The sequence below is a fragment of the Crinia signifera genome, chromosome 12 (genome assembly GCF_055691185.1).
Source record: "Crinia signifera chromosome 12, ASM5569118v1, whole genome shotgun sequence".
Classification (NCBI taxonomy): domain Eukaryota; kingdom Metazoa; phylum Chordata; class Amphibia; order Anura; family Myobatrachidae; genus Crinia; species Crinia signifera.
The window spans coordinates 85,724,898-85,751,123 of record NC_139228.1 but is presented as its reverse complement, the minus strand read 5'-3'; the positions used below and the strand labels follow the sequence as shown (position 1 = coordinate 85,751,123).

General features: G+C 45.3%; 1 protein-coding gene across 5 annotated transcripts in view; it reads left to right on the top strand.

Annotated features, from left to right (window-relative positions):
• The window catches only part of DAAM1 (dishevelled associated activator of morphogenesis 1), a 149,259-nt gene that overhangs the window by 41,660 nt on the left and 81,373 nt on the right, over positions 1–26,226 (top strand). For all 5 annotated transcript variants that reach the window (XM_083165967.1, XM_083165968.1, XM_083165969.1 and 2 more), the window contains exon 2: positions 23,521–23,741. In XM_083165967.1, the coding sequence (XP_083022093.1) occupies positions 23,559–23,741 (183 nt within the window). In that variant the 5' untranslated portion in view covers positions 23,521–23,558. The remainder of the gene's footprint in view (positions 1–23,520; positions 23,742–26,226) is intronic.

Below are 26,226 nucleotides of genomic sequence, written 5' to 3'. Positions count from 1 at the left end.
TCCCGAGATGTATTATTCATGGTACAAGAAAAGCAGCAGTGCTTACAATTTGTGGGCTTGGCTCTGAGCAGGAAGTCTGTTACCATGGCGATTATAGTAGAACTGCTGCTTATCGCCGCATGGATGGAGTAACGTGTTTGGTTGCCGTACGAAGATTTGAGCAGGTCCCCACGCCAAAATAATTAGTCTTAGCTGTGAGAACTCATTACTCACACCAGCCTATTGCAATTGCACAGATTGTCTCAAGGGATTAAACAATAAACCAGCGAGGAGAGGAGGAGAGAACCCAGCAACCGGTGGTGGCTCTCATTCAGTAAATCACGGTTAAGGGGCAAAGAAAATTTTAATTCAACGAGGAATGTTTCAATGCCAGTAAAAAAAAAAAAAACATTATTATAATACAGTTGTCGCATGATGTCCGTATGATGTATCGTACCGTGGGCAGTACGGATGGTGTAATGGTTACATTACTGCCTCACAGCACTGAGGTCATGGGTTCTATCCCCACCATGTGTTATATATACGGGGCAGTACGGATGGTGTAATGGTTAGCATTACTGCCTCACAGCACTGAGGTCATGGGTTCTATCCCCACCATGTGTTATATATACGGGGCAGTACGGACGGTGTAATGGTTACATTACTGCCTCACAGCACTGAGGACATGGTTTCTATCCCCACCATGTGTTATATATACGGGGCAGTACGGATGGTGTAATGGTTAGCATTACTGCCTCACAGCACTGAGGTCATGGGTTCTATCCCCACCATGTGTTATATATACGGGGCAGTACGGACGGTGTAATGGTTAGTATTACCGCCTCACAGCACTGAGGTCATGGGTTCTATCCCCACCATGTGTTATATATATGGGGCAGCACGGATGGTGTAATGGTTAGCATTACTTCCTCACAGCGCTGAGGTCATGGGTTCTATCCCCACCATGTGTTATATATACGGGGAAGTACGGACGGTGTAATGGTTACATTCCTGCCTCACAGCACTGAGGTCATGGGTTTTATCCCCACCATGTATTATATATACGGGGCAGTACGGACGGTGTAATGGTTAGCATTACTGCCTCACAGCACTGAGGTCATGGGTTCTATCCCCACCATGTGTTATATATACGGGGAAGTACGGACGGTGTAATGGTTACATTACTGCCTCACAGCACTGAGGTCATGGGTTCTATCCCCACCATGTGTTATATATACGGGGCAGTACGGACGGTGTAATGGTTAGCATTACTGCCTCACAGCACTGAGGTCATGGGTTCTATCCCCACCATGTGTTATATATACGGGGCAGTACAGATGGTGTAATGGTTACATTACTGCCTCACAGCACTGAGGTCATGGGTTCTATTCCCACCATGTGTTATATATACGGGGCAGTACGTACGGTGTAATGGTTAGCATTACTGCCTCACTGCACTGAGGTCATGGGTTCTATTCCCACCATGTGTTATATATACTGGGCAGTACGGATGGTGTAATGGTTACATTACTGCCTCACAGCGCTGAGGTCATGGGCTCTATTCTCACCATGTGTTATATATACGGGGCAGTACGGATGGTGTAATGGTTACATTACTGCCTCACAGCGCTGAGGTCATGGGCTCTATTCCCACCATGTGTTATATATACGGGGCAGTACGGATGGTGTAATGGTTAGCATTACTGTCTCACAGCACTGAGGTCTTGGGTTCTATCCCCACCATGTGTTATATATATACGGGGCAGTACGGACGGTGTAATGGTTAGCATTACTGCCCCACAGCACTGAGGGTCATGGGTTCTATCCCACCATGTGTTATATATATACAGGGCAGTACGGATGGTGTAATGGTTACATTACTGCCTCACAGCACTGAGGTCATGGGTTCTATCCCCACCATGTGTTATATATATATATACGGGGCAGTACGGACGGTGTAATGGTTACATTACTGCCTCACAGCACTGAGGTCATGGGTTCTATCCCCTCCATGTGTTATATATACGGGGAAGTACGGACGGTGTAATGGTTACATTACTGCCTCACAGCACTGAGGTCATGGGTTCTATCCCCACCATGTGTTATATATACGGGGCAGTACGGATGGTGTAATGGTTAGCATTACTGCCTCACAGCGCTGTGGTTATGGGTTCTATCCCCACCATGTGTTATATATACAGGGCAGTACGGATGGTGTAATGGTTAGCATTACTGCCTCACAGCACTGAGGTCATGGGTTTGAATCCCACCATGTGTTATATATACGGGGCAGTACGGATGGTGTAATGGTTATATTACTGCCTCACAGCACTGAGGTCATGGGTTCTATCCCCACCATGTGTTATATATACGGGGCAGTACGGACTGTGTAATAATTAGCATTACTGCCTCACTGCACTGAGGTCATGGGTTCTATTCCCACCATGTGTTATATATACTGGGCAGTACGGATGGTGTAATGGTTACATTACTGCCTCACAGCGCTGAGGTCATGGGCTCTATTCTCACCATGTGTTATATATACGGGGCAGTACGGATGGTGTAATGGTTACATTACTGCCTCACAGCGCTGAGGTCATGGGCTCTATTCCCACCATGTGTTATATATACGGGGCAGTACGGATGGTGTAATGGTTAGCATTACTGTCTCACAGCACTGAGGTCTTGGGTTCTATCCCCACCATGTGTTATATATATACGGGGCAGTACGGACGGTGTAATGGTTAGCATTACTGCCCCACAGCACTGAGGTCATGGGTTCTATCCCACCATGTGTTATATATATACAGGGCAGTACGGATGGTGTAATGGTTACATTACTGCCTCACAGCACTGAGGTCATGGGTTCTATCCCCACCATGTGTTATATATATATACGGGGCAGTACGGACGGTGTAATGGTTACATTACTGCCTCACAGCACTGAGGTCATGGGTTCTATCCCCTCCATGTGTTATATATACGGGGAAGTACGGACGGTGTAATGGTTACATTACTGCCTCACAGCACTGAGGTCATGGGTTCTATCCCCACCATGTGTTATATATACGGGGCAGTACGGATGGTGTAATGGTTAGCATTACTGCCTCACAGCGCTGTGGTTATGGGTTCTATCCCCACCATGTGTTATATATACAGGGCAGTACGGATGGTGTAATGGTTAGCATTACTGCCTCACAGCACTGAGGTCATGGGTTTGAATCCCACCATGTGTTATATATACGGGGCAGTACGGATGGTGTAATGGTTATATTACTGCCTCACAGCACTGAGGTCATGGGTTCTATCCCCACCATGTGTTATATATACGGGGCAGTACGGACTGTGTAATAATTAGCATTACTGCCTCACAGCACTGAGGTCATGGGTTCTATCCCCACCATGTGTTATATATATATACGGGGCAGTACGGACGGTGTAATGGTTACATTACTGCCTCACAGCACTGAGGTCATGGGTTTGAATCCCACCATGTGTTATATATACGGGGCAGTACGGATGGTGTAATGGTCAGCATTACTGCCTCACAGCACTGAGGTCATGGGTTCTATCCCCACCATGTGTTATATATACGGGGCCATACGGATGGTGTAATGGTTACATTACTGCCTCACAGCGCTGAGGTCATGGGTTCTATCCCCAGCATGTGTTATATATACGGGGCAGTACGGACGGTGTAATGGTCAGCATTACTGCCTCACAGCACTGAGGTCATGGGTTCTATCCCCACCATGTGTTATATATACGGGGCAGTACGGACGGTGTAATGGTTAGCATTACTGCCTCACAGCGCTGTGGTTATGGGTTCTATCCCCACCATGTGTTATATATACAGGGCAGTACGGATGGTGTAATGGTTAGCATTACTGCCTCACAGCACTGAGGTCATGGGTTTGTAGTGTTCCCCCTAGGAATTATGGGGGGCAGGGCGCTGGTTTGGCGGACCGGGCACGCCGACGTCACGGCGTGGGGCGTGCCTGGGCTGCCGCGTCACGGCGGGGGGCGTGCCCGGGCTGCCGCGTCACGCTAGGGGGCGTGCCCGGGCCGCCGCGTCAATACAGGAGGCGTGCCCGGGCCGCTACGTCACCCCAGGAGGCGTGCCCGGGCCGCCGCAACACTCCAGGAGGCGTGCCCGGGCCGCCGCATCGATAAAGGGGCTTGCCCGGCCATGACTACGTCACTGAGCTGCCGGGACGTAGCCATGGCCGGGCAAGCCCCCTTCAGCGATGCGACGGCCCGGGCACTCCGGCGGGCAGAATGCAGGCTGATTTAGCGGGGCGCTGCTAATGGGGCAGGGCGCATTTTGCCCTTTAAAAATCGGGCAGGGCGCAGCGCCCCGCTAAAACAGCCTAGCGGGAACACTAGTTTGAATCCCACCATGTGTTATATATACGGGGCAGTACGGATGGTGTAATGGTTATATTACTGCCTCACAGCACTGAGGTCATGGGTTCTATCCCCACCATGTGTTATATATACGGGGTAGTACGGACGGTGTAATGGTTAGTGTTACCGCCTCACAGCACTGAGGTCATGGGTTCTATCCCCACCATGTGTTATATATACAGGGCAGTACGGATGGTGTAATGGTTAGCATTACTGCCTCACAGCACTGAGGTCATGGGTTTGAATCCCACCATGTGTTATATATACGGGGCAGTACGGATGGTTTAATGGTTACATTACTGCCTCACAGCACTGAGGTCATGGGTTCTATCCCCACCATGTGTTATATATACAGTGCAGTACGGATGGTGTAATGGTTAGCATTACTGCCTCACAGTGCTGAGGTCATGGGTTCTATCCCCACCATGGCCCTCATTGTGTGGGGTTTGTATATGCTCCCCGTGGTTGCGTGGGTTTCCTCCGGGTACTCCGGTTTCCTCCCACAATCCAAAAATATACTGTTAGGTTAATTGGCTTCCAACAAATGAACCCTAGAATGTCTGTGTGTGCGTGTATATGTGGTAGGTAATATAGATTGTAAGCTCCACTGGGGCAGGGACTGATGTGAATATTCAAATATTCTCTGTACAGTGCTGCGGAATATGTGTGCGCTATATAAATAACTCTCATACGCACCCGCGTCCCAATCACTCGGCAGCGGGTAGTGGAAACCCTGCCCGTCTCCGCTTCAGGGAGATGGGCAGGTGCGGAGAGAGCTCGGTTGGAAGGGAACGCGAGAGCGTCCCCTTCCGGCGGCTGGCGATTTCTACCACCAGCCGCCGGCAAGAAGAGAGGCCATACACACTGGGTGATTTTGCCCAGCATGTATGGACACCGATGGTTTGAAAATTGCTCAGTGCAAACACATTTCAGCTATTTTTGCAAGCGGTGGATGACTTTCCATTGCAGGATGCTATAGAAAGACGTCCAATGCGTCCCTCATCTGCTGGTAATACCATTCGCCAGCGACTATGCGGGAGTGCGCACCAGTGCTCAGTGCTGCCCCGTACACACTGGGTGGCTTTGGAGCTGAAAGACGCTCAAATGACAAAACCTGAGCTGCTTTCAGCTCAGTATCGCCCAGTGGGCCTTTATTCTGAACTATGTGCCACTGCACACACCCAAGAGTAGTGATAGCCCCCAATCACACACTTGTTTTCTCTATGGGTCTAATCAGAAGTCAGGCCCAGATGGGGGCCATAAATCCAGTGGTACTACACAAAAATGCTCAACAAATGTAGATGTGAAGAAAGCCGATCTAGTTGCCCATTTCTATTGCCCAGAGTTGTTACTGTAAGTGTGAACGCTTGTCACTTGGAGGCAATACTTAATCCTTCAATGCAGACAACAATAAAACATGTCTGCGTTGTTTAATCTGGAGGATTGAAATTATGTTGTCAGATTTTATGTAGTCATTATAATTATGCTGCAATTCTGTTCGTCTAGATGAGTCATAGTCCAGTTAGTTTTTCCTTTGCACTGATTTATGGAGAGTGTGTGTGTGTGTGTGTGTGTATGTGTATATATATATATATATATATATATATATATATATATATATATATATATATATATATATATATATATATATATATATATATATATATATATATATATATATATATATATATATATATATATATGTATATGTGTGTGTGTATGTACAGTATGTATGTGTAGATAGATTCGTAGAATGTATATCCATCCGGAAATGGCTTGTATGGGATAAACATCGCCATGTAACTTTCAATACATTCACAATACACCTTCAATACAAGGGAACCCTGTGTATCCTGTGCATTGGTTTCCATAGAGAACAAGACAAAACACAGTTGAGTCTTTGGGTGGAGCGAGTTTCATTCTCCTCTCCCAGTAATCCCCAGGTGAGGGAGCTGTCATGATACAAGGTAGCAGGTTACATCTTATTGCCAACAGGCAGGCAGTGGGCTGATTAATGCCCGTCACAGCATTAGCAGCTGGGAGAGCTACCCTATGGCGCTGATCTTTTGGCGGACTAGAAGTCTCGTAATGGCCGACAGCTGCCACAGAGCCTCCGGCGGCGTGAGGGTGCGTTCAGATGAGGTCATCCCCACTCAGGCGTTATAAGTTTCTTTTTTTTCTTATTTGGGTAGGATTTTTCTAGGCGCTCGTTTCCTCTGACTATCCATGCGCGTGTGTAGTGGAGTAACTAAGCATTTTTTTGTATATCATTTTTTTATAATTACCCCCTCCGCAGTCCCACGCGGCATCACTGCTCCGGATATGCAAATGACTCAAAAATTGGCTCCCACGGCCATTTCCAAGTGATATGCGCACTGGATATGTCTCCTGTGCAGTAGACTGGCACAGTGCCGGAGTCTATGCACTGTCAGAGAGGAGGCCGCACGTGGGTCCTCTCCTCTTATGGAACGCCCCTGGCTGTGGAGTTACATGCCAGGGGCAATATAGATATAAAACTCATATCGCACCCAGAATTTGTAACTGATACGCTACTCAGTAGGACCTCCTAGCATGTGTCTCCTCCAAGGCGGCGGCCATTTTTGGAGGGACATTTTCAGCAGATTCCATACAGACTGCCAGTCCCATTGGAATCTGCAGAGACCATGTGACCCCACAGCGCCGGCTACCCCAAGCCTCCGCTTGGGCTGCGGTACCATTGTTACGCCACTTTGTGTGTGTGAACATGTAGGGCCCCGACTAATAAGGAGTATATTGACTAAAGCTTCTAAAAATGAAGAAGTGATGTTGCCCATAGCAACAAATTGGATCTGGTCTATCATTTTTCTATTTCATCCTAGTAAGAATCTGATTGGTTGCCATGGGCACCAACACCATGTTTCACTTTTAGAAGCATTTGTACATTTACCTCCTGGAAACAATGGGATGGTGTATCCCCAAGCTTGGTAACGCCGACAGCATTCATAGAAACCAACAAGGCTGCTTTGTGGCTGGAAAAGAAGGGACTGCGGCAGCGTTCCGATATCTGCTGCGGTTCCTCCATCCTAAATCCTGGGATCCTTCAATTTTGCTCGAGTTAATAAATGTATGTCCCTCAGTCTGTACAATTTATACTGTAATAATTCTACAACAATCAGGATGTTGATCCCTGTGGGGTCACGGGTCACCCTTAGTGTATTATCTCATTGTGCCCAAAATAAACTAAATTGCAATGCATGTAATGTGCTCGTATGATCATGGGAGCAGATACACACATCTCCTCCTATGTCTACGTGATAAAGGCTTCTTTGTGTTCTGTGGGGAGTAATGCACTGTAGCCTAACGGACCCCAGATAGCCACGTGCCGCAACCCTCGTGCTGTTCCCCAGCAGCCGTGGTCAGATCTGAGGGCTAATGTGCCGATATAAGACGCCTATTGATTGCACTCGTCAGTGCTGACAGTCACTTGATGATACTGGGGGAAGCCGCAGATGAAATGGTTTATACACACACACGACCTTCACGCTGACATGAGGATGACAAATGTCTACAAGTAATTGGCCATTTGATATAGCAAATCTAAAATGCCTTAGACTTTCCCTGTGCCATGCGAGAGCATTCTATGTGTAATATTGCTATGAGGGACCAGATTAAGGCTTATGGGCCATTTTTTTTATTTTTTGGAGGGGGGGGGGGTCTTTGTCTCATCCATAGATCAGCCTTTGTTTGCGGGTTGATGATATTTTGTTTAATACATTTATTATGCCAACATAGTCGTAATGCCAATATCTACCATGTTGACACGAATTCTGTCGACAGGGATGAAACTTGTATTCCTGTTGGTCCAGCGGGGACTGGGACTGGCGGCTGACCCAGCAGTGTTTCTGATGGAGAGGAACACCCTTAAGCCTCCCCTCCAACCAGCTAAACCTAACCAGTGCTTCTCCCTCCCGGTAACAATTTTAATATGTTGACGTTTCAATAGTGTTGACATAATTATGATACAACAATAGCTACAATAGTCAACATTGCTCAGAACATTCAGTGTAGGCCCCTTAAGACTTGCTGCTGTTCACTGGAGCAGAGAGTGAAGACTGTAACCTAGAGCCAATTCCAATATTTTTATGGATACCTATTTACAGATTGAGGGGGGGAATGGTATCAAATCTTGGAAAGATAAAAGCGCCAACCTATTGGAACCTAACTGGCATTTTTTAGACAGTCTATACAATGACAGAAGCGGATTGTCCAGTCCACCCAAGTTTGATACACCTCCCCCTGACTCTGTGTATTAGTTTCAGTGTTGGGTAACTTTTTCTGTTGGTTTGTTTTAACATTGATCCTGTGCAAAGTTGTAAATGATGCATGAATTGAGTAGAGACTGCTTCAATCCATTTCTTCTTTAATTGGTTAAAATTACTTCTCTATTGATCTACCTAATTGTCAAATGGACATTCTGCTTTGGAGTCCGTTGCTGATTCATGATTTGAATGACAATTAAGGAGCCTTTTATATAAACCACCTAGCCATTGCAGATTTTATTTTTATTTTTTTAAGTAGTTCTGTCTTGTACCGATACGAAAATTAACTTCGGTCTCGTTAGTGTCTTGTTCCTGCATTTAATTTAACGTTTATTGCAATGTTTTGGGCCTGGATGTGGTATAGTCAACATTTAGAAAGCAGACCTTTTTGTTATATCAATTCAAATAAATGCGTTAAACATTAGAATTCCTATATAAGGTAAACATTACAGGACCTTATGATGAATAAAAAATGTTTGCTTGCCACTCAAAGGGTTAATGTATTCCATGTCAACATTGTTTATTTCCAAACTTACACAATGTCGACCCGTGACTGCAATCATTTTGGGCTACGGCACACCCAGTTCTGGTTCCCGTTTTAGAAAATGCAAAATGTTTTTTATTTATATTTTTGCTTGTGCTGAAGACCGTTAAGAATCCTAAAAGTATTGAAATAAGGCAAATTAGTGTGTTGGAGTTTTAGTTAGTTATATCTTCCATTTCATTACGCTGCATCCTTATTCCTAACAAGGAGTCCTGTGAACACTGGTGGTATTTCCTAATGGATTGTAAGCATTACTTTATTTGTAAAACATTTCACTTTTTTTTTTTTTTCATGTGTTAAAGGAAACAGTGTTATCAGTCATAGCAGATAATGGGAACCCTGTAATGGTGCATGAGTTCTGTAGGGAAATGGAGTTATTTATAAAGTTGATAATTGTGTGTTAATGGGCAGGAAAAGCACCAGCCCCTTTGAAGCACAGAGGCTCTGCCGCAGTTTATCGTCTCAGGACATTCGTGTCCCGACAGCAGTTTTATGACAGTTTTTTTTGTCCTGATTATGCTCCTTTTAATGTTGTCCGAGATCAATTAGCCTTGAAGGCTGTGATAGTGGTATCTGTTAGCAGCCCTCTCCGCTTTCGCCACCTTTCTCCTTATTCGGAGATCAGTAGAAACACCAGTTTGTCACCGGGCATAGTATATGGTGACGATAAAAGCCAGTACTCCCTACTGATTGGATAGTGTGTAGGTAGGTGGCGTCTCTTGGGCAGGGAAATGTACACCTTAACTGAAAAGGGAACCCCACCATTCTGCTGGGTTTGGGCTGGACAGAATCCAGGTACCCAACGCAGCAAGAAGACGGCAAAACAAAGGATTCTTCTGTGGTCCATGCGTGAATATATAAAGAGGAGAGCTGGGATAACATGACACAAGGTAACACTGTGATATATGTTGAGTATATCCTGATATGTACATATCCTAATACATAAAATTCCTGCCCCTGTGGGGAGTGGTCTAGGCAGTGTAAGAGCCTTGGGAGCCTTTGGCATCACCCCTCCTTTGTTCAGGGGGCAGCACAGAGTAGTACTATGCCACCCAGCCCTAGACCAGTTGGCACAAGGCTAAAATCACTTGGAGCTCACAGCAAAAATGCAGCCCCCCACTATTATTATTATTATACCCACGCAAGCACGGGGAGAATATACAAACCCTGTACAGTTAGGGCCATGGTGGGTATCGAAGCCATGACCTCAGCACTGTGAGGCAGTAATGCTAACCATTACACCATCCGTACTGCCCCATATATATAACACATGGTGGGAATAGAACCCATGACCTCAGCACTGTGAGGCAGTAATGTAACCATTACACCATCCGTACTGCCCCGTATATATAACACATGGTGGGAATAGAACCCATGACCTCAGTGCTGTGAGCCAGTAATGCTAACCACTACACCATCCGTACTGCCCCGTATATATAACACATGGTGGGGATAGAACCCATGACCTCCGCGCTGTGAGGCAGTAATACTATAACCATTACACCGTCCGTACTGCCCCGTATATATAACACATGTGATAGAACCCATGACCTCAGCGCTGTGAGGCAGTAATACTATAACCATTACACCATCCGTACTGCCCCGTATATATAACACATGGTGGGGATAGAACCCATGACCTCAGCGCTGTGAGGCAGTAATACTATAACCATTACACCATCCATACTGCCCCGTATATATAACACATGGTGGGGATTGAACCCATGACCTCAGTGCTGTGAGGCAGTAATGCTAACCATTACACCATCCGTACTGCCCAGTATATATAACACATGGTGGGGATAGAACCCATGACCTCAGTGCTGTGAGGCAGTAATGTAACCATTACACCGTCCGTGCTGCCCTGTATATATAACACATGGTGGGGATAGAACCCATGACTTCAGCACTGTGAGGCAGTAATGCTAACCATTACACCATCCATGATGCCACTAATCGGGTGCTATCATAGAACACCATAAATATAGCGATAGTTCCACTTCATGGATATCTTCTTCTTTGACTACATCCGCGGTATCACTGGTCAAACGAGAATGGTATGAGTTTCTGACAGTCGGCGTTCTGACGGTCGTTTCACCGATATTCGACTATCAATGGTCAGGAGCCAGACCGGGCATTCACGCCTTCACCACACTGCTGGCTTGGTTCACCACCTATTCCATCCTCTCTGTGTAAGTCGTGATTCCAACTGTCAGGCTCCTGACAGTTGGGATTCCAAAGTCTGAGAAACGACCGTCAGAATACCGACTGTCAATGAGTCATCCGGCCCCATGTCAAATGACATTTCAGTGTACACAATTAACCATATCGGTAAATGGCCCTTTTAAACAATATCTTTTTAAATTCTCGTATAGTGTCTATGGAGCCTAAACTGTATTAAAGCTCTATGGAAAGTTATCTGCCATTGCATTGTTGTGTAGTCTAGATGAGTGCACAGTACTGTCTGAGAAGACTTGGCTTACATGCCCAGCACGGCAACTGATTGGTATTGATCCGGCTGACGATATGCATTTGTTTATCATCGGCCCTTCCTAATAAGCTGTTTGTTATAGAGCATTTCCTTTCTATTTTAACACTTAATGGACTTTGGTCTCAGCCGTTGGCAGCTGCTACCCGATGTCTGTGCGTAGTAAGTGATCTGGGTACACCGCTTCCTGCCCGCAGAGCTCACTGCTGTAAGTGAATGAGAGAGATCCTTGTTAAGTGACCTGGGGATGCCTGAACTGAAGTGACTCCTAGGTGGAAGATGTACTAAACCAACAACTAGGTCAACCAGGATTACAGTTTATAGACGGCACAGAATGCCATCGGCTTTCCTGCCCATCGGGAAAGGGTCACGCTGAATGCAGAGCGCAATGGCCGGTCACACCATAATACTGTCCTAATGCTTTACATCTCCACCTGTTGTAATATACACATCAGGGAAAAAAAACCTATAGTTTTTGGAATATTTTGGTACTAAATAAGTGTATGATTTGGTACCTGGGAGAGCTGTGGAGGATATTTGCGTACAAGACATTTTCGTACTTATGAGCTGTATTAAGGAGTCCATTTCAGTGGGGTCAGACACAGTTAACAATCAATCTTCTGTTTACAAAAATGCTGAAATGATCCCTTTAGCATTAGAGATGGGCGCACTGTTGTATAATGCATGGGTCCTGATCTATTATTTAAACATCACTTTCCCACAGGCGCAGTCTGCTTGTAGTCTTAGATCAGTAAAGTGAATATGTAATAGTCCAATCTGCAGTCCACATTGGACTGGAGCAGAGAACATTGCCATCAACTTTAATAGAATAAGTCATTTTGAGTAATATCCTGCAAAGGAAAAGTATTTTTCTGCGACTCAGCGGTAACGGACTATAGTCAGATGCCGGGAGGGGGGTGGGCATTGGGTCCTCCTAATGCGATCACTTTCAGGTCTATCCTCAAGTGTACACAATGATAGACCGTGACATTACTTTTAAATAATAGATCACCGCTCCTTAATTGTTAATGTGTTTTTCCATATTGTTTAGGGTGAGCTGCAGGTCTTCTGCTTTTTAAGTTCGCAATCGTAGCTGCGTAGATTAGATTGACATTTATTCACCGTGTTCTAAATAAATGTAGGAACATGGAATCTGTAATAGTACAAGGATTTCAGAAGACCACATACAGGGTATTGATACTGGGGTTGAACCTTAGGTTGATAACAAAGCTTCGTCAGCAACAGTTAATAACCAAGGGAAGAAGTGGGATTTCGGTGTTAGTGGTTGTCCCTGGTTGACAGAGTTGCGGTATGTTTTATTGTTGCTGTTGGCATTGACGGAGAATAGTAATGAGATACTTGGGGTCCTAAATAAGGGAGCACCCATTATTCCGGGTGTAGCAGCATTCTTAAGGCCCCTATACACTATACATTTTTTGGCCCGATTTTCACCCGAATCAGACAGATTAGGACGAGTTATCTGGTGAGATCGGCCCAAATCCCATGTGTATGACATCCAATCCGATGGGTGGTCCTGCGCGCATCGGAGTCAGAGGTCAGAAGAGAAGAACAGGAGATGAGTCTGAATCGAACTCCTCAATGGTACTTTGCAGGTGCTTTAAATCACCTACAAAGTATCTCATACGGTTTCACTCGACTTCCTCCGCCAGCTTCCAGGGAGATATTTTGTATTTGATAAATCGTATGTAAAAAGTGCCAAATCGCAAGTGAGCCCTCCCTGTAATCAACCAGGGGAGCTCAAGTGAAATCTGGAGTCTGACCAAAAAGGGCTTTGTACTGGTTTTCTGGGTCTCTGGCCACACCCCATTTTCCTATATTTTCCATGGAAAGCCAAACGCTCTTTCTGGGGTTGTTTTTTATAAATCAAATGGTGATTGCACTGATAAAGACAAAATAGTGCATACATACCCCACTGATTGTCTAGAGAAGGTCATCGGCAAGGTCCTAAATAATACTGTGAAGACCGAACCGTGGTTAGATATCCGGCCTACAGATTTAGGGGGTAAAAACTGATCGTCTGTTTTATTATTCTTTTCATAATTAGAATAATGCTCCAGCTCTCTGCTCGGGCCGATGTAAAAATGGAGCGTTTGATCTTGGAACATAATCCTGTATTATATTAAACTTTTTCTGTTGTGTTTTTTCTTTTTTTCTTTATCACGCATTACTGTTTCTCCCTTTTGACTGCTGCGCTCTGATGTGCAGCCAAAAGTGATGTTTGATGTCAGACTAATGCAACATGTAGATTAGTAGAAGCTTTTTATTGCGTTGTAGTCACACCAGGGACGGAGAACCTTCAGGTCTCCAGCTGTTGTAGAACCACCACCTCGCTCTGACTAAACATGGGGGGAGAGTCCATGCAATAATTGTAGCGCAGAAGGAACCAGCATCAAGGTGACCTGGTGGGTCCCTAATATGAAGTTTGAATTTTGGGTGCGGCACCCTGGCATAAGCCAGTCACACGGGTGAATAAGCTATTAGTGTGTCTATAAGAAGAAAGCAGAAGCTAGGAAGTAAGTTTTATTTATATAGCGCACTTTCTCCAACAGGACTCAAGGCGCTTTACAGACATTAAAAATAACAATGCACATACTGCAATACAAAGGGGTACAAGGAACGAGTAACAATGGCGGTACAGATATACATCACACACACAGGTATGCACTAGATGCATTCTAATAAGGGACACGGACATGGGGAACATATTTACCGAGCTGTTCAGCACTCAGGCAGCCATTTAGCGGCACCAGCTAGGGGTTAAAAGTGTTAAGGCCCCCATACACTATGCGATTTTGGTCCGATTTCATCCGATTTCGGCACTTGGTGCCGATAATCGGATGAAATCGGCCCAAAATCGTATGTGTGTGATATCTGATCCGATCCGATGCGCGGTCCCGTGCGCATCGGACCGGATCAGGGAGGTCGGACGGTCTGTACATACGATCACGTCCGACCTCCCTGTATGCATATGCCTGCCCCCTGACAGGCATATGCATGCAGACACCGGGCGGGCAGCGGGTCCCTGAGCACCGGCTGACTGACCTGGCCGGGCGGTGGTGCATGCGGCCAACGGTGGTGGGGGGCGGGCGGCGGGTGCGGTGAGCGCTGCTGACCTGGCCGGGCAGTGTACTTACACATAGCAGCAGCGGGGACGGGCAGCGCAGTGGCGGCTATTATATTTTGAAAATACTTGTCAAATGACTGGCCGCTCTCTGATTGGCTGAGAGCTCTCCGGCCAATCAGAGAGCGGCCGGTCATTTGACAAGTATTTTCAAAATATAATAGCCGCCACTGCGCTGCCCGTCCCCGCTGCTGCTATGTAAGTAAGTACACTGCCCGGCCAGGTCAGCAGCGCTCACCGCACCCGCCGCCCGCCCCCACCACCGCTGGCCGCCCCCACCACCACCGCTGGCCGCCCCCACCACCACCGCTGGCCGCCCCCACCACCACCGCTGGCCGCCCCCACCACCGCAGCCGCCGCTGCCCGCCCCCACTACTGCCGCTGCCCGCCCCCACTACTCCTCACCGCCCTGCAGCTCCCCGGTTTTTTTTTAACATGGGATAAATCGCGATTTATCCCATGTAAAAAATGGCACATCAAGTGCCAAATTGTATGTGAGCCTCCCGGGGAGCTGCCGGGCGGCTCGCAGGTAAATTGGGTCCGACTTGTCCCTAGGACAAGTCAGCCTAATGTATGGGGGCCTTTACACCAAGTGCTAGACACGTATAATATTAGTGGAAAATAAATAGTGCTAAATAATTAACGTGGACCACCCCAAGTCAACTCAGCCACACCAACCCAAGGGGAGCCGCGGCCCAATCCCTAAGACTAGCAAATAATGTGGAGTGTGCATCTGCACCATGTGTCTGTCTTTGCAAAACCACAAGTCCCAGCATGATAGCACCTGATGTAAATAGGGTGTGCATTTTAAGACCCCCCCCCCCATAAGTTAATATTGTGTATACCGTACACCTGAAGGTTGGGACTCCTTCACCTTAGAGTAGCACCCCTCCCGCCTGATCTGAACAATTATTATTCTTTTTTTTTTTTTTACCAATTTGGTCCCTGGTAGCCGCAGACTGCAAATAGAAGGCACAATGAAGATGAGACCTAAAAATGTGCACTATTTGCTAGTCTTAGGGATGGATTTGGGGCGCGGCTCCCCTTGGGTTGGTGTGGCGGAGTTGCCTTCAGGTGGCACACCTTAACATTTATTTTCCAGTAATCATACACTTTCTAGCACTTTAGTTGTGTGACACTTTTTAACCCCTAGCTTCTGCTTACTACTTAACACACTAATAGCATAGTTATTTACCTGTGAGCTGCACTGAGGTGACGGTCTTTTATGTTAGCTTTTTCGGGGTCCCCTGCCCCAGATTCAAACTTAGTATTAGGGACCCACCAGAGATACGAGGTCACCTTGATGCTGGTTGGTGGGCAAATATTTATTTCCCAATAAATACACCAAGATTCTAGATGATTGATTTACTAATGTGGAGTGTGTGTGTGCACGATGTCCACTGTAGGGGTGCCTGATGACTCGCCAACAGTCGGGATTCCGATGGCCGTTTCTCCGACATTGGAATACCCACGGTCAGGAGCATGACAGCCAGAATCCCGACTTACACACAGGTTATTTGCTCTCGCTGCCGGGTCCGCAAGGGCTTGAATGTGCAGCCCCCCCCCCCTCCCCCCATGTCAGGCTCTTGACATTCGGTATGGTCGGATGGTTATACCATACCCAGCTGAAGCAGGGTGACCGATTGAAGCAGCAGACAGAGCCAAAAATTAACTAAAACTCTTAGGGGCTTGGTCATGGATTAATATCTCCTTGCTTACCCCCCGCACCCCCCCATAGAACATCAATTGAGACATTCAAGTGCTGTGACATGGTTTGAATGCATTGAAATAGAACAAGCCGTGCCGGAAATCTCTGCAATATTAATGCAGACCGGTACGGTCCCATAAAGCAGAATGGGTTTTCTTTTCATGCTCATTAACATAAATTGCATTACCCCCTAAACCTAAATGAAGAAACGTGATTTACCGCACCAGGGGGTAACTGGTCTAATCCCCAACTGCTCTGTATAGCCTAATAGCACAAACTAATTGTGCTCACTCCTTAATTGATTCTGTGTTGGTGAATAGCTGTCACTATCAATTACCTGTTCTGAGTTTTAAACGGATTTGAGTTTATTTTATAGCAGACTCTGATTACAGAGTAAAATAAACAAAAATATCAGGCCTCGTTATGGTTCATTGATAAAGGTTTCTTCGTTCTGTTCTGTAATAAAGGTGCCTGTACAGAATAAGTGGATATGGGTCAGTTTGGTTGGTTGAAGATTGTTAAATTGGGAAAGTTTGGGAAAACCAACTTTTCCCCCTTTCACACTAGCACAAAAATTAGATTTTTTTTGTTTTGATTTTCCTTACACGTATCAACACAGGATTTTGGGGAGTGTGACCGTATTCTACAAAGTCCCAGAGACACATAAATTTGCCAGCTTGCCTAGACCCAGCTAATTCCTTGGCATGACATTGCAGTATGTATTCTCACAAAATCAAAAGTGTAATACTGAACCAAATAGGCAAATCATTCCCCACAAAATGCACAAAGATGGAGGAAAAGAACTGACCCAGAAGGAAATAATGGTTCTTTGAAAGAATTAAGATTTCTGTGGGAGTAGTGTGTGGTTACCAATGGGTTTCCGATCAGAAAATGATACCGTTTCGTCCTATAGATTTGGTAAGATAGGCAGCCTGATTGAACTCCTATAGACACTGGAGCATGGCACATGGTCTGTCCAGGTTATTATTGGGGTCTATTTATGAAGCAGTGAAAAGACATTGGAAATAAGCCAGTGGAGAAGTAGCCCACGGCAACCAATCCACTGCTTTGTATCATTTTCTAGAATACGCTTGATAAATGTTACTAAAATGCCGATTTGCTTGCAACGCCACTTGCTCACTTCTCCACTCTTTCTTCTTCTTCACAACGGGCGAAAAGGGACACAAATTCGACAACCACTTGAATTTGCGGAAATCTTGACAATTTTACACTATTCTTCGCTGGTGCTAGATATTTTACCTAGACAGGAAATCGTCAAATTCGTCACCAAAAAATGCCCGGGATTGAATATCTCTGTACTGCGTACACACTAGACAATATGCAGGGATAATATTGTTTGCAATATTGTTATTGTGCAGATCATTAACTCTTCTCTTGTAGTGTGTTCGCACCTTTATTCTCAATTAGTAGCACACGGAGTACATGGTAGATAGATATTGTCAGAATGGGTTCAGCTAAACCACCCACATGTCTGTTTGTCAAGCAGTTGCGTCAATGACCAGATACGGTCCATCTCTTGTTTCCAGCTATGGTCTGGTGCCAGTTTTAAGCCCTGAAAGTGAAAGAATAATAAAAGGTTAAGAGCATTTCTAAAATGACTTGTCTGTATTCAGGAAGAAGCCAAGATGTACTAGAGAGCTCGCTGTATATGAATTTTCATCTGCTCATCTTACATATTTATTTTATACAGCACAATAAGGGTTTTGTAGCACTGTACAGAGAGACTGGAACATACACCGATATGACATGGTATATGGTAGGCAGAACCGGACAGTTATAAGAATAGGGGGTATTCAGTCTTGTCAGGATGTTTCGGCTACCTGAAAATTCTGGACAAGCCTATTCAATTTGAATGTGTTTTCTGCCGGGTTTTTTTTTTTTCGTTATAACCAATATTACTTTGTTTAAAGTTGAATTTGCATTCACATTTTTTTTTTTTTTAACCGATTCATATATTTTCCGACAGTGCTATTTTTTTCTCCAAATGTTGAAACAGATCGAATAGGTTGAATCTAAATTCGACCGAGAATTGTCAAAAAGTGGCTATGTTTCCAACTGTCAGAAATATTGGCACAGATTTGAATACCTCCAGTAGACTGGTTTTGCTTCTTTACAGAGATTCAAAGCAAATTGAATATACAGTGGGTAATAGAAGTATTGAACACATCAACATTTTTCTCAGAAAATATATTTGTAAGGGATCTATTGTAATGGAATTTTCACCCACTGTCAGCAATAACCCATGCAATCCACCCAAGGCAAAGACATCAAACCATAGATGTCCATAAATGAAGTTATGTGTAATAATGGAAAATGAAACTTGCGAAAAGTATTGAATACATGAAGAAAGGGAAGGACAAAAAGGTACGGAAGGCCAAGTCACCAGCTGAATTATTTCTGTAATTAGAAAGCAGTTATGCCCTTTTTCAGGACATAACTTTGTTCAGTCCCTAATGTTGACCTATAAAAAGGTGTCTCATCACCGAGGTTTTCCACAAGAAACATCTTATGATGGATAAAAGCAAAGAGCTCCCTCAAGAACTTTGCTCCCTAAAGGTTCATACACAATGGGCGATTATTTCCAAGCGTGTACGAACAACGATGATGGTGACAATCGCTGGGGTGAAAAATCACTCTGTGCATATACACAGAGCGATTTTACTCTTTTCTGAGCGATTTTCCTGGGGGTGGGATGGCTTTCTATAGCAGGACGCTATGGAAAGCCATCCACCCAGTCGCTCATTTTTTGGTATTACCAGCAGATGAGCGGTGGCCGCCGGCAATGATGTGGATTTCTAAACCTCTGAACCTTCCAGTGAGCACTGTTAGGGCCATAATTCAGAAGTGTATAATAATTTCAGGTGTGGTATATGCTTCCGACAGTCGGGATCCCGACTGGCCGGACTCAGACACCATGGGCTTGCCGCACTGCGGGCATGGTGGCTCGCTACGCTCGGCACCTATTGTATTGTCCCTCTATGGGGGGTTGTGGACCCCACGAGGGAGAATAGCCAGTGGCCGTCAGGAACCCATCTATCAGTGTTTTAACAGTCGGGATCCCAAAGTCAGGTAAATGATTGTCGGGATCTCCACTGTCAGGACCACGTCCTGCACCCAATAATTTCAGCATGGAGTGGCCACGGCCAGGTGCTCCTCACAAGATTTCTTACAGTTGAGTAAAAAGAATGATCAGAAGAGTCCGTTGTTAGGAGCCTCTGGGGTGAACACAGGGAGAATAGACCAGTTGAAGGATCGTAGAGACTAGAGCACGTTGGTGAAGGCTTTGGTCGGTGTGGGTGGAGAGATGAGTTTTGCTGATGTATTTGAAAGGTTTGGAAGCTGGCAGAGTGGGCAGCACAGGATAAATCATGGAGCTGGGCACATGAGGTCAGGTAGGAGGAAAGGTGGTAGTTAATTGGTGTAGTGGAATAGAGTGTGTGGGGCTGGTGCAGGAGGTATAGGGTAGAGTGGTTAAGGATCTTGTAGGTGTAGGCTTCCATACACTAGTCCAGGGGTTCTCAAATTCGGTCCTCAGGACCCCACACAGCTCAAGTTTTCCAGGTCACCCAGCATGTGCACAGGTGCACTCATTACTTACTGACACATTTTAAAAGATCCACAGGTGGAGCTAATTACTTCACTTGTGATTCTGTGAGGAGACTTGCAAAACATGAACTGTGTGCCGGCCTGGGGACCAAGTTTGAGAACCTGTGCACCAGTCCAATTTTGGCTACTTTTCACCCGATTCTAATGGATCAGGCTGGGAAATCGGGTGGAAAATGGCTCAATCGGATGTGAGTTTCAGATCGGATGGTTAAATCTGCTGCATGTCTGATCTCCGAGTTGGAACTCCTTCCATCAGTGGGGAACGGGGTCGCATACGATACATCACATGTCAAAAGATTGTGTGTGATCCTGCTCCCCGGGAAGGTCTCGGACGGCTCACGGGGGGATTGTCTGGCAATACACTGCAGCCGTGTATGGCCACCTTTTAGTGTTAGCAGTTTAAACTCTAAGCGGGACAGGGAGCAATTTCCATTTCCAGGTCTCTTGGCAGGTGCACAGGTGTACTGATTACTCATGGACACAAAAGGCATACAGGTGGTCGTGGTTCTGTGAGGAGACCGGGAAAACTTGCTCTGTCCTAGGGATCTATGCTCCAACTGGTGCAACCAGCAGGTACACCTGGATCTCTTTTTGTATTTCCCGGGAAATGAAATGGGAATGATCCGAGCGTACAGCGCTCACACAGGTCCCCTTTCCTGGTGCCAGAAGGGTTAAATGGGCTGCGGCTGGCTTGTGTTAAGCTGTCACCCCAATTGTTAGTGTTGCAAGTTACTCATGTTAGACAAATGCCTTCAAGCCAATTTTCAGAGTAACAAGATAAAGATGTCCCCATTTCATTAACAATGGAAAAAATGACATCCTGCATCCTTTCGTAATTAAACATCGTGTAATGCGCGATGATTAAACAACGGTTAACAGCGGGAGAAGTCACCATGAAAACGCATCTGGAATTGTATCAACCGTCAGCCTTTGACATTTCAAATTGTTGTTCATGTTTATTTGCATCCTGGTATTTACTGACCAAACAAATTTGCTGTCTGTCTCGCTGGGGAATTTCCTCTGGGGAAGATTAGTTCAGCTCTTGTTCTCTGTCGCTTGCTTGGAGTATGGAATCATTAATGGTGTGCTTTCTACTGTGGTCTGTTTCTCTGATTCCTAATATTTAGGAAAATATACATTTGGTCGAGCTTTATGTATGAATTAGTAAGCCCACTCAAAGCTAATGCTTCAAAAGCTAGACTGCTACCTTGTGATTGCCCCTGTGTTTGTGCATGTGTGAGAGAAAAAGATGGACGGTGTAATAGTTAGCATTACTGCCTCACAGTGCTGAGGTCATGGGTTCGATACCCATCATGGGTCTAACTCAGGGCTGGGCAACACCGGCCCTCCAGATGTTGATGAACTACACATCCCAGGATGCTTTGCATTAGTTTTGCTATGTGACCATGCTGAAACTGATGCAAGGCATGCTGGGATGTGTAGTTCATTAACATCTGGAGGGCCGGGGTTGCCCAGCCCTGGTCTAACTGTCTGGGGTTTGTGTATTCTCCCTGTACTTGCGTGGGTTTCCTCTGGGTACTCCGGTTTCCTCCCACAATCCAAAAATATTACTGGTATGTTAATAGTCTCCCAACAAAAAATAACCCTAGAATGTCTGTGTGTGCATGTACATGTGGTAGGTAATATAGATTGTAAGCTCCACTGGGGCAGGGACTGATGTGAAAGTTCAAATATTCTCTGTAAAGTGTAATGTGCACGCTATATAAGAAACTGTTCATAAATAAAAAATGTAGTTACATTTGATTCTAACAGATGGCAGTGTTTCGGAGACACACAAATGGACACTAGACCGAGAGAGAGGGGATACTGACTAATAAGATGACTTTGACAGTACGATTGAGGGCATAAAAAAGTTCTGTTCAGTTTTTGGACTTCATAAGGTGGTTCCTGATATCTAGACGTCGGTTTCTTCTAGAAAAGGGTTGTCCATATTCAAATTGTGTAATATAATGTAATCCAGAAAATTATAGAATTGGGGTGGGGGATTTGTGCCCCCCCCCCCCCCTCCCTCCCTCCCTCCCTCCCTCCCTCTTTCCATATCTGATATTTTAAGCTATACAAAAAAATGTTCTTCCTCCTAATACATCTACATGCAAAGAGGCTTCAACTGACTTTTACCAGCTGCCAGATTACGTTATCAGCCAACAGCCAGAAAGGAACACCTGCCTCTATACCACGTACACCTGTTCCCAATAGTGCTCTGCTCACATCGATTTACATTAATTGCGAAACGGTTAATGTGGCTCTCTGCCAAAATGTTAATGATTCACTATCTTAAGGTGCGTACACACTGGCCGATATATATATCTCTACCATTCAATAGAATGGCCGATATATTGCTGCACCAACGGCCAGTGTGTACCATTGCTATATCTGTGAACGGCGTCGTTCAGATATATCGCTTCGGCTGTGTGACACAGCTGGTGCGCGATTATATGTAAATATATATCAGCACTTTTTATATGGGTGATCTGCTAACCGCAGTAGGCGGGTACATGCAAATGCACCCACCCATTTGTGATGTCAGTACTGACGGATCGGGCAGTGTTTATGGAGAACACGCTGCCCGATCAGTCTGTAGACCTATCTGCAGTTCGATTGATCTGCAGATATATTTAGTGTCCACCCGGCTTTAGTTGATCAGATAGCATTTCCTGTTTTCTATAGATTATGAGCTAAACCTTATTCTGGCATTATTGAATGTACATTAAGAAATAACCGTCATATAATACCATTTGTTTTTTTAACTTTTGTTTTAGCGATTTATATGGGATTATTTGTCCAATCTAGAAGGTGGCAGTACAGAATTTACTACTATCCACCTGTCCCCAATGTAGACTGGACAGTCTGTCTGGGCCGGGTCATTCAGCCCCACTGATTGGAGAGGGGACACTGAACCACAATAGGAGTTATCGACCTATCAGACTGTAATTATCAGTTGAGGGGCCATAAAGTATGATGATGGGTTAGTTTGGTTAAAAAAGTCAAGTGTAATAATATAATCATTTATGATTTCTATGAAGTATTTTATTATCATCACTGATATGATGACGTTTTGAGAAAAATTTACTTATTTACTAATATGTGCACAAATTGATTGATTTCTACTTTTCCATATTAAAGCATATTGTTGAATAGAAATGTGTGATCTAGTTGAGCAATCAGGCGCTGGTGGATTATAGTTCTGAGAGCAGATTTAAGTCCTCGGTAAATGTTCTTAAATACTTTTTTGCATTGTGTGCAGCAGAATTGATAATATATGAATTAGTTTTACAATTCTAATGCATCTACTTAATTGTTTTCTAGGATTTCTTGGGTAGAAATTGATTTCTAGACTCGCAGCCATGGCTCCGAGGAAGAGGAGTAACCGTGGGATCTCCTTCATATTCTGCTGCTTCCGGAGCAACGACCATCCGGAGATCACATACCGGTTACGCAATGACAGCAATTTTGCCCTGCAAACAATGGAGCCGGCGTTGCCCGTGCCTCCGTTGGAGGAACTTGATGCCATGTTTGCTGAACTGGTGGTAAGTGGCCCTGGCATCTAGACTACTTGTTTTCCATTTGCTTGTGTGTGTGTGTGTGTGTGTGTGTGTGTGTGTGTGTGTGTGTGTGTGTGTGTGTGTGTGTGTGTGTGTGTGTGTGTGTGTTTTTGGGGGTGGACCAAACGGATCTGTAATTTTAAATCCGGACGGGAAGGGGACTCGTGAGCAGCTTGTGCACGCATGTCCTATTCTGGCGGCAGATGGGGGCTGGCGGTTGGTGATCCGAACGCCAGACCTCCCCTTAACGAGGGTGACTCCATCTGTATATGGTCCATTGGCTTGCTTGGTCCGTGCGAATGTTGACTGGTGGAACATAAGCGGTTGGACCTTTTTAGTGTCTTTTTAGTTTCAAGGCCTTTTGCAAATTCACCCGGTCTACCTCTTCTCCTGGGAAAATCGGCACCCATCAAGCACATGCATTTTGCAGTATATTGCCTATAGTCAAAAAAACTAAAATAAAAGCATTTGCTACAAAGCTTAAAATGAATATCCAACATAATTGGTTTTCATCTGTATAAATTGATTATATATACTGTACATGAAGAAGAGCTCAAGTTACTATAGCTTAATATTTTTTCTACCGTTTAAAATACTTGAATAATCTTCATAACGACACGCGGACACGTCACTGTATAACAAGGTTTTTTTGTTTGTTTATGGTTGTCAGCGACGCTGCTGGCCGTTTTGTGAACTAATCGCGTAGTATTGCTCTGTGCAAATAGTCCACAACATGAAACCGTTAACTGTCTGCGTTTCAAGTGGGTACTTGTTTCCTAGCACGGCGCCCAGATTTTCTACGTATGCTAACATAATGAAATCGCATCGCGTCGGCCATTTTAGTGCCGTGTGATGCAATTTTTTTTTAATGTAATTTATTCACTGCTCTACAATAATATGATTGTGTGGCATACCAAGAGGTTTTAGGCACCCCCCCCCCCCCACACACACACACACACACACACACACACACACACACTATCCAAGCCACGCCGAAGTATACCCCCACTATCCACGTCAGCTTGGAGTTGATATTTTTATATAGTGTGGCGAGAGGATGCGGATTACTTTACATGTATTACACGTCCCCTCGCGGGGCTCGACACGCTTCGGGATTGCTGCGCTCGCCACACTATATAAAATCGACTCCATGCCGACGTGGATAGTGGGGTTATGAAAACGTCGGAGGACGCATTCCGCTGCCGCTCGCCACGCTTGGGTTTTGCCTAAAACCTCTTGGTCTATCATATAATAATATTATTGTAGAGCAGTGAATAAGTTACATTAAAAAATCGCATCGCACCGCATGGCACTAAAATGGCCCATGCGATGCGATGCGATTTCACTACGCAGAATAGCCCACTAAGCAATTAACCCGTGCAATTAGCTTAGTGGGCGCCATGCTAGGAAACAAGTACCTTCAAGTGTTTTATAGTGAGATACAGATGGAGCCGGCCTTGTCTTTGCAGGGGCTGGCAAAACTATCGCTGGCCGCCAGCTTCCGCCAGGGAGCGCACGAGATGCTTGCGCGCCCCGTGGCAATGGAGCTCCCCGCTGGTCCCCCTCACCCTGCCGCGCCACCGTCGAGAGGCTGGGACGCGTGTGCGTGTGACCAGTCAGATGGAGCAACTCTCCGCCGGCGGGGACATTCTGGCGATCCCCAGCGCTGAAAGAGAGGCGCTCCATCTGTACAAATGTAAATTAGATTTATAGAGAGATAGTGTAGCAAATTTGCAGCAGTATCTGACAAAGGGTTAATGTAAACCAATTCTGTCAACTCCATTATAATGCATAGTAAAGTATTTTATAGTCTTTTAGTTAAACCTTTAAATAAATTAAAAAAAAAGGCATCGTTTTGATTTATAATGATCCAAGGTAAAGGCCGGCATATCTTCTGCGCACTGGTTTGTCACATAATACGTTACACCAGGATCTGCTAAGTGGAGGAGTCTGTGTTGTACAAACTGAATGTTTGGAATTGATCCAAGGGGGCTGGGCACGGAGCTTACGCTTCCTTCCCCGGGACGAGTGTCCTGGTGCTGCATCCTGTAACATTACACAGCCACATAATACAGGGCAAGGTCTTTCTGTTTGCATGACATAAAAAAAAAAAAGCTTTTAAAGTGTTGTCGTGTAAACGGATCTCGTTCAGTCCGTGTTTGTTTTACATTTACACCCTTTGTATTTACCGTCACCGTTTATCTTCAGCGTGTGACGGAAGAGATTGGATGTGTGCTGGTGAATTGGTGACTGTTCCGCTTTATGCAGCTGGGGGAGGGTCTAGGTCATAGGTTCGACTCAATGACTGTCAACTTGTGTTAGATTGACCACAGAAGGTCGAGAGGGCTTGGTTCGACATGGCTAAGGTTGACAGTGTCGGAAAGGTCGACAACGGGAAAGTCAACAGTCAAAAGTCATGAGAGTTTTTTTTTTTTTTTGTCCCGAATGTCAACAGTCAACATGGACACCA